General features: G+C 36.7%; 1 protein-coding gene across 1 annotated transcript; it reads right to left on the bottom strand.

Moving 5' to 3' along the window:
• Positions 1-7,264: 7,264 nt before the first annotated feature.
• On the bottom strand, positions 7,265-8,194 carry LOC102949968 (olfactory receptor 5H2-like). The gene has a single exon (XM_007095939.2). The coding sequence runs from the start codon at positions 8,192-8,194 to the stop codon at positions 7,265-7,267; it is 930 nt and encodes a 309-aa protein (XP_007096001.2).
• Between the last annotated feature and the right edge of the window lie 747 nt (positions 8,195-8,941).

Raw genomic sequence — 8,941 nt, 5'->3', positions numbered from 1 at the left:
TTAAGAGGATCATATGGTTCTTATCTTTTCTTTTGTTAATGTGGTGTATATCATTGATTGATTTGTGAATTCTGAAACACCCCTGCACTCCAGGAATAAATCCCACTTGATTGTAATAAATAATTCTTTTAATGTGCTATTATATTCAGTTTGCTAGTATCTTCTTGAGAATTTTTGCATCCATGTTCATCAGGGATATTGGCCTGTTATTTTCGTTTTCATTGAGGTCTTTGTGTGGTTTTGGAATCAAGGTAACGCTGGCCTCTTAGAATGAGTTTGGGAATTTTCCTTCTAGTTCTATGTTTTGGACCAGTTTGAGAAAATAGGTATTAACTCTTCTTTAAAGGTCTGGTTGGATTCCCCTGGTGGGCCATCTGGCCTTGGCCTCTTTTGTTTGTTGGGATATTTTTGATTACTGTTTCAATTTCTTTGCTGGTTATGGGTCTGTTCCAAATTTTCTATTTCTTCCTGTTTCAGCTTTGGTAGTTTGTATGTTCTAGGAATTTATCCATTTCTTCCTTATTGCCCAGTTTGTTCACATGTAAGTTTTCATGGTATTCTCTTAAAATTATTTGTATTTCTGTGGTGTTCGTTGTGCTCTCTCCTCTTTAATTTGTGGTTTTATTTATTCTGGTCCTTTTTCCTTTCTTTTTGATACATCTGGCTAGGGGTTTATCAATTTTATTAATTCTTTCAAAGAATCAGCTCTTAGTTTTGTTGATCTGTTCTATTGGGTTTTTTTGTTTCTATTTCATTTGTTTCTTCTCTAATATTTATTATTTCCCTTCTTCTGCTGGCATTAGGCTTTATTTGCTTTCCTTTTCCAGCTCCTTTAGGTGGCAGATTAGGTTGTGTACTGGAGACCTTCTTGCTTCTTGAGATAGGCCTGCAGTACAATATACTTCCCTCTTAGGACTGTCTTTGCTGCATCCCAAATATTTTGGACTATCGTGTTTTCAGTTTCATTTGCTTCTATGTACTTTTTAATTTCCTCTTTAATTTTCTGGTTAACCCTTTCATTCTTTAGTAGGATGTTTTTGACCTCCACATATTTGTGGTCTTTTGGAATTTTTTTTTTTTTTTTTTGGTGGTTGACTTCAAGTTTCATAGCATTCTGGTCTGAAAATATGCATGGTATCATCTCAATCTTTTTGTACTCTTGAGGTCTGATTTGTGGCCTCAGTATGTGATCTATTCTGGAGAATGTTCTGTGTGCACTCAAAAAGAATGTGTATTCTGCTGCTTTAGTATGGAATGTTCTGAATATATCCATGAAGTTCATCTGTCCAGTGTGTCATTCCAAGCCATTGTTTCCTTGTTGACTTTCTGCTTAGATGATCTGTCCATTGTTGTAAGTGGGATATTAAAGTCTCCTACTATTATTGTATTATTGTCAATGAGTTTATTTATGTTTGTTATTAATTGATTTCTATATTTGGGTGCTCTAAAGTTGGGGGTGTATTTTCAATTATTAGATTTGTTAATATATATGTAGACTCCTTAATTATGACATAATGCCCTTCTTCATCTTCTGTTATAGTCTTTGGATAAAATCTAGTTTGTCTGATATAAGTGTAAGCACTCTGGGTTTCTTGGCCTCCATTAGCATGATAGATTTTTCTCCATCCTCTCACTTTCAATCTGCCAATATCTTAAGGTCTAAAATGAGTTTCCTGTAGGTAGCATATAGATGGGTCTTGGGGTTTTTTTTGTTTTTTGTTTTGTTTTTTAATAATTCTTATACCCTATGTTGTTTGATGGGAGCATTTAGTCCACTTACATTCAGGGTGATCATTGAAAGATAGGAGTTTTATGCCATGTGTTACCTGTAAACTTTTGTGTTTCTGATGATGTTCTCTGTTCCTTTCTAGTCTTTGTCGCTTTTGGTCTTTTTTTCCCCCACTCAAAGAGTCCCCTTTAATATTTCTTGCTGGGCTGGGTTAGTGGTCGCGAACTCCTTTAGTTTTTGTTTGGGAAACTCTTTATCTTTCTTTTTATTTTGAATGGCAGCTTTGCTGGATAGAGTATTCTTGGCTGCATATTTCCCCCATTGAACACATTTAATATATCCTACCTCTTTTCTTGGCCTACCAAGTTTCTATGAAAGATCTGTTAATCTGATCTATCTTCCCTTGTTGGTTAAGGATTTTTCTCCCTTGCTACTTTCAGGATTCTTTCCATGTCTATTTTGTAAATTTGACTATGATATGCCTTGGCAATGGTTGGCTTTTGTTGAATTTAGTGGGAGTTCTCTGTGCTTCTTGGATTTATGTCTGTGTCCTTCTCCAGATTAGGGAAGTTTTAAGCTCTAATTTTCTCACATAAACCTTCTACCCCATTGTTTCTCACTTCATTCAGTACTCCTATTATGCAAATGTTATTCCGTTTTAAAAGTTGCTGAGTTCCCTAAGTCTACCTTCATGATCCATTATCTTGTTTCCTTCTTCTTTTCAGCTGCATTATTTTCCATAATTGTGTCTTCTATATCACTAACTCATTCCTATGAGTCATGGCATTCTCACTGTAATGGCATTCATTTGGGTTTGCATATCGGTTATAACATTTTTAGTTTTGGCTTGACTAGATTTTAGCTCTTTTATCCCTGCAGTAAAAGATTCTCTAGTGTCTTCTATGCTTTTTTCAAGCCCAGCTAGAATCATTACAATTGTTTTAAATTTTAGTCTGACATCTTTCTTATATCTGTATTGATTAAATCCCTGGCTTTCATTTCTTCCTGTTCGTTCTTTTGTCATGAATTTCTCTGTCTTGCTATTTTGCAGAAAAAATAATAAAACAGAAATTTAAACAAAAAGTAAGTGAAGGAAGCTAAGTCCTAGATGTGTTTTGGTCTGCTTTTAAGAGAAGCTTCATAGGAAAATAGAAAAAAAAAGAAAAAAAAGAGAAAAAATTAAAAAAAATAAGATAAAAGAAAAAAATTTACTCTTTCTGTATCCACAAAAAACAAAAACAAAAACAGAAGCAAAAAAAAAAAAACAAAAGTAAACAAACAAACAAAAATCCAAAGGAAGCTAGATCCAGTTTCCCCTAGAGCTGAAACTTTGCAGCAATCTATGATCAGTAGATGGTAGCACATGGAAGGGGTTTGTGGGGGTCTTCTTCTGGAGGAACCTGCAGATTTGATTCTCATGCCGACTTGCTCTAGTGGAGAATGGCTTGGAGGGTGCAGGGGGACAGGGGTTTGGTGTAAAGGTGGCGCTGTTTAGCTCACTGAGGTAGATCAGTACTGTTGGGCTAGTGGTGAAAATGTCTTCACCCCACTCTCTGGTCTCTGGAGTGGAATGTTTACACCCTCATAGAGTGCAGGCACCCCTCTTATTTTCCTGGCTTCTGTTAAATCTCTGCCTTTACCCTGGTCTGTGCCTGAGCTGTGCACCTGTAAGGTAGCACCACCCTCCTGTGTTTTATTTCACTCACAGCTGTATTTCAAAACCTCCACCCTCAGAGATCCCCCACTGCTTGGGCCCATGCTGATCCTCTGGGGAAGGGTCTCGCTGCACTGTGGCCGGTGCCAGTTTGTCCCAGAAAACAGTCATACATCTGCAGAGCAGCTGCAGCTTGGAGTGTATGGTAAATTTCTTTCTCTCTAGCTACTTTCAGGGGGAATGCTTTTCTTGCACTAACTCAACACACTGCTCTCTCTCCCCTTCTCTCTCTCCTCTCTGTGAAAAGGGCTCCCATCCCTCTGCAGCACCAAAGCTTTTCTTTCCCCTATTTCCCCTCTCCACACCGCATACCTACCATGTTCTCTCCCTCAGATTATACAGATTGTTCTCTTAACCCTCACATTGATTCCCTAGGTGTTCAATGATTTGATGTTGGGGCTCCTGGGTGACTCAGTCAGTTGAATGTCTGACTTTGGATTTTGGCTCAGGTCACAGTTGCATGGTCATGGGATCGAGCCCTACATTGGGAGCCTGATGAAGATTCTCTCTCTCTCTCTCTCTCCCTGTGCCCCTCTCCCCTGCTCTCTCTCTTTCTCTCTCAAATAAAAAAAAATCTTACAAAATGATTTAATGCTGGGGTGTCTGGGTGGCTCATTCAGCTGAGTGTTGGACACTTGATTTTGGCTCAAGTCTTGGTCTCACAGATTCAAGGGATTGAGCCCTGCATTGGGCTCTGCCTGACAGCATAGAGCCTGCTTGGGATTCTCTCTCCCCCTTTCTCTCTGCCCCTCCCCTGCTCACATGTGCTCTCTCTCTCAAAATAAATAAATTTTAAAAAATGATTTGATGTTGATCTACTTATGCTGGAGAAGTGAGACAAGCCTGGGATCCCTCTTATATTCCACCATCTTAACTCCTCCTTCTATAGTTTCTTTTAAAAGAAATAAGCAGCATATCTTGTTCAAACTGTGGGTTTGTTTTTTGTTTTTGTTTGTTTGTTTTTGCACAGGTGTATATTTTACCTCTTTCCCAACATGGCACTGAAATGACAAAAATGAAGTAGGAAAATAGAAATATCTGTAACAGAGAATGGGGTCACATCAATGGTCTAGGTATTTTGGTGAATTTCTGGAAGGCATAGAGTAATTCATATTGCACCAAAGGTCAGACTAGAACAGAAGAATCCATAGGCCAGACATGCACAAGAGGAGGCTGCAGAGAAAGTTTGAGCTTTGAGAAGCCCCCAACTTTTTGTCCCATACTCATAAAACCTAAAGCAAGACTTGACAGCGTCCTGCACTTATATACTCAGCTTGATGTGAACCTTCTCACTCAAGGAAAATACTTAGGGAACTGGACTGTTATGATGGCAGTAGATGCTAATTATTATATTATCAGGCTAGTCATTGGGTCGTGATAGTGAATGAACAAGTAAAGCTCATGACAATTAAAGGAAGCTATCAGTACACTGAGACAATTATACAACAACAAAAAAATTTTACAACTACAGAAATATGCAATAACATGGATTTTTCTCAGGGAAAAGCATAAAAACAGCTTGACTGTTATCCACTACTCTCCTTCCTATGGCTTGGGGATATCCCTCAGGAGTGGATGACCTGGTCTAATCTTATGATACGGACCCCCAGATTATAGAATAATTATATTTTTTGAATGCTTCTGTATTTTAAAATATCTTTTAAGCTAAACAAATGTTCAAACCGAACATCAAATTAAATAGCTTCTCCCTGATATTTTGTCAAAGTCTATCCCAGGAGCCAATCCTACCTAGCAACAAGAACAAGAATAATTCACTTTAGGTGTGTCATATTTGAGATCGTCATTAAAGAAACAGGAAGGTGAGCTGGCTGCAGCAGCTGCCCCAGGCCTGGTAATCAGCCAGTGATAAGTCAGGACTCATTGCAAGACTGAAAATGAGTGATGCTCTCTTACTGCATTCTTTGTGTTTGTGCTCTCAAATTTAATTCACTTTTACATATAGTCTACAAATACTTATTTAGGACCTTGTGTGTAAGATAAAGAGACTAGGACATCTAATTTATAATAATAATTTTAAAAAGCTTGTAGCCCCCAAATAAATATCATACAAGGCCAAGTATGACCTAAGAAGAATACACTGCTAAATGATTCAAATGTGTAAACTAAATGTTTCAAGTATTACTAGTCTCTTCAGGATAATCTGGAAATGCATCATAAAAGCTGTAACATTTGCCATAGATCTTGAAGAAAAGGTACCATTTCTCTGTGTCCTTTCTCTGTTGAGAGACCTGTATTAGCAAAAGCATGTACTTTAAAGAGTCGTTAGAAAGCTTTCTGCAACTCATTTTTTGGGTATAACACAGGAGAATAGGGAGAATTGTAGAGGGAGAGACTTCAGAGTTAACTAAGGTTTTATTTGTAAGGACCTCAAATAATGCCATGGTGAGTAAACCAGGGTGAGGAACCTAGAGAGACAGAGAGAGAGAGAGAGAGAGAGAGAGAAGGAGTAAATGGATGTAAATATATGGAAAAAATATATATATAATCTAGACATACACATGAACAGATAAACTTACACATGTGTATATATACAGATCTACATATATACTGTATTTACATATAATTTGGTAATAATGACAACCCATTAAAAGTTATTGAAAAGGGATATGATTTAATCAGAGTTTTTTATGAAGAATAACCTGGTGGCTATGTTCTAGAAGTAATATTATCAATGGGATGTAAAAGATAAGCAGAGTATTGCAAAACACAGAAGCAGGGTCAGGGCATTAGTGGTATCAGTAAGAATGTTTATGGAACTTCAGTGTTGAGAAAGGAAGAGCAGGAGTGGACTTGAAGATAGGACACTTATTACACTTTCAGTATGGAGTAGAAGGAACCTAATATTTAAAAACTCTTAAGACAGAAAACATCCAAAATCTAGTTCATTTTCTTGTCTTTCCCAGCCACCAAGTTGGTGCTCTGACATCATATTATCTTAACGTTATCTGAATTTTGGAAACATGCATTTGAAGCCCACGTGTCAACAATGCATTAAAAAAAATACATGTTACTGATTTATTTATCTTATACCTTCATTCTTTAAAAAAAATTCTAGGAAGATTGACCATTTCCTTTTCTTCTCCATGACCATCCCACTTAAATTCTACAGTCTCCTCTCTTAGCTTTATGAATTAGTGAAACTTTTCAGATTACCCTGCAACATACAAACACAGCTAGAAAGGGCCTATAGAAAGCATCCTAGACAGTGAGAGGCAAATTCCCCCATCCAGTTTCTCATAGGTGCAACCTAGGCTAAGAGCATCTCTTACAACTTGGCTCGACCTTCCCTGTTTTAACTCCCTTCTCATATTTTCCTCATTGCTCCCCTGTTTCTTTTGATCCCTCAGTGATATGAGAGTTGAATCCCCACATGAAGTGAAATTCATCATGCCCCAAATAAAGTGGAATGAAAGATCTTTTGATGGCTAGCAGAATTTCTGGGATTTGTCTCTGTTCAAACACAAACATGCCTCCACTCTAGAGTTAAATTTAGATGAGCCTCCAGGCTATATGGCTGTATAAGTATCAAATCATCATAATGAAGACCTGTTCAGAAAAACTATATGATTATAGTACTTAATGATTTTATGAAACTATAATAAAGAGTATAGTATACAATACAGAATAAAATATTTTTGTCTATGTTTCAGTTATTCTAGCATGAAATGAACACGTTTAATAAACCATTAAACACTAGGCAATTACAATTGCAAAGTCTTTGCATACTAACCCATACAGAGCCACTCCAATCTGCATAATTTTGTGATGGTTTTAATAAAAAATAGATAATAGTATGAGATCTAAACATTTCTGTTTAACATTTTTCTTAGTGAATCTATGACTTTTTTATTTCTTAGACTGTAGATAATTGGATTTAACAAAGGAATTATGACAGTGTAAAATAGAGAGTCCATCATATCCTGATCATGTGATTGTGCGGATCCTGGGTGCACATACATGAATAGAAGAGGGCCATAGTATAAAGAAACAGATAAGAGATGGGCTCCACAGGTGGAGAAGGCTTTTTTTATGCCTTGCAGAGACTTCTTTTTTAAGATCATAAAAAGAATAAGTGTATAAGAAACCAGAACAATCAGAATGGTAAATACCTGTATTGACCCAGAGAAAATAAAAATCATCAGAATATTAATTGAAGGATCAGTACAGGAAATCTTAAACAATGGCATGATGTCACAGTAAAAATGATATATTATGTTAGAATTACAAAAGGTTAATCTAAATAAAAAACCTATATGAACTATAGAATGAATAAATCCACTTACAAATGATGAAACTAACAGCCAGATGCAAAGTCTATAGGTCATAATTACCGGATAAAGTAATGGTTTGCATATGGCTACATAGCGATCATATGCCATTGTTGCCAAGAGAAAACATTCTGTGGTGGCACCAAATGCAAAGGAAAACAATTGTGTCACACATTCAGAGAGAGTTATCATCTTACTCTTGGCTAGGAAGTTGACTAGCATCTTTGGGGTCACTGTAGATGATATCCAAGCATCCACAAAGGCTAAACTCCCAAGGAGAAAGTACATGGGAATGTGAAGGTGGGGGTCATTGTAGATGAGAGCAGTTAGTCCAAGGTTTCCCACAATAGTGATTATGTATATCACCAAGAACATCAGAAACAGAGGGATTTGCCACTCTGGTTGATACGTGATTCCTGTGAGAACAAATTTTGTCAACATTGTTGCATTCTTAGTATCCATATTGTTACTGGATGACCCCTGAAATGAAATGCCATAAATGTAAAAAGAACATTCACTAAGATTGTATTAAAAGAAAACTGGAAGAAAGTAGTTGAAATAAAGCCATACACTAACCAGAACGCATTTAATTTTATTTACTACTATTACTATAATATATGAAAAGTAATTTGGGGAATTGAGGTAATGGAAAATGAAATTATTTCAGTTCAAAAAAATGTACAGGAACTAACAGATTTAGAAACAAGGAGCTCCAGGCTCTGAGCTGTAAGCACAGAGCCCGACATGGGGCTTGAACCCACGAACCATAAGATCATGACCTGAGCTGAAGTCGGATACTCAATTGACTGAGCCAACCAGGGACCCCAAGGAAAAACATTCTAAACATGATTACTAAATTCATGGGGATACCTGAGTTTCTGTGTCTGAAACATGGTTGAGGGTGTAGGGAAAAGAAGTTTGAATTATGATGAAATTAATTAAATTCCATGTGGAAGTCCTTGTCAAACTTTATTCCTCAGACAATAGGGATATTTTTAATTTTTAAATTAAATATTCTGTAATGTAAAAAATATGCTGCAGGGAGGGGAAACTAGAGTCAGGAATACTAATTAGGAAGCTCTTACTGTTGTTATTCAGTGACTCTCAAACCAGATTACACATCAGAATTTTCTGAGGAACTTCTTGTACAAAATACAGATTGTGAGGTATTACTCATTGTATTGACTTGGTGGGTAAAGAATGAAGTCT

Source organism: Panthera tigris, chromosome C2 (genome assembly GCF_018350195.1).
Source record: "Panthera tigris isolate Pti1 chromosome C2, P.tigris_Pti1_mat1.1, whole genome shotgun sequence".
Classification (NCBI taxonomy): domain Eukaryota; kingdom Metazoa; phylum Chordata; class Mammalia; order Carnivora; family Felidae; genus Panthera; species Panthera tigris.
Note: the sequence above shows the minus strand (reverse complement) of the source record. Positions and strands in the feature narration are given on the sequence as shown.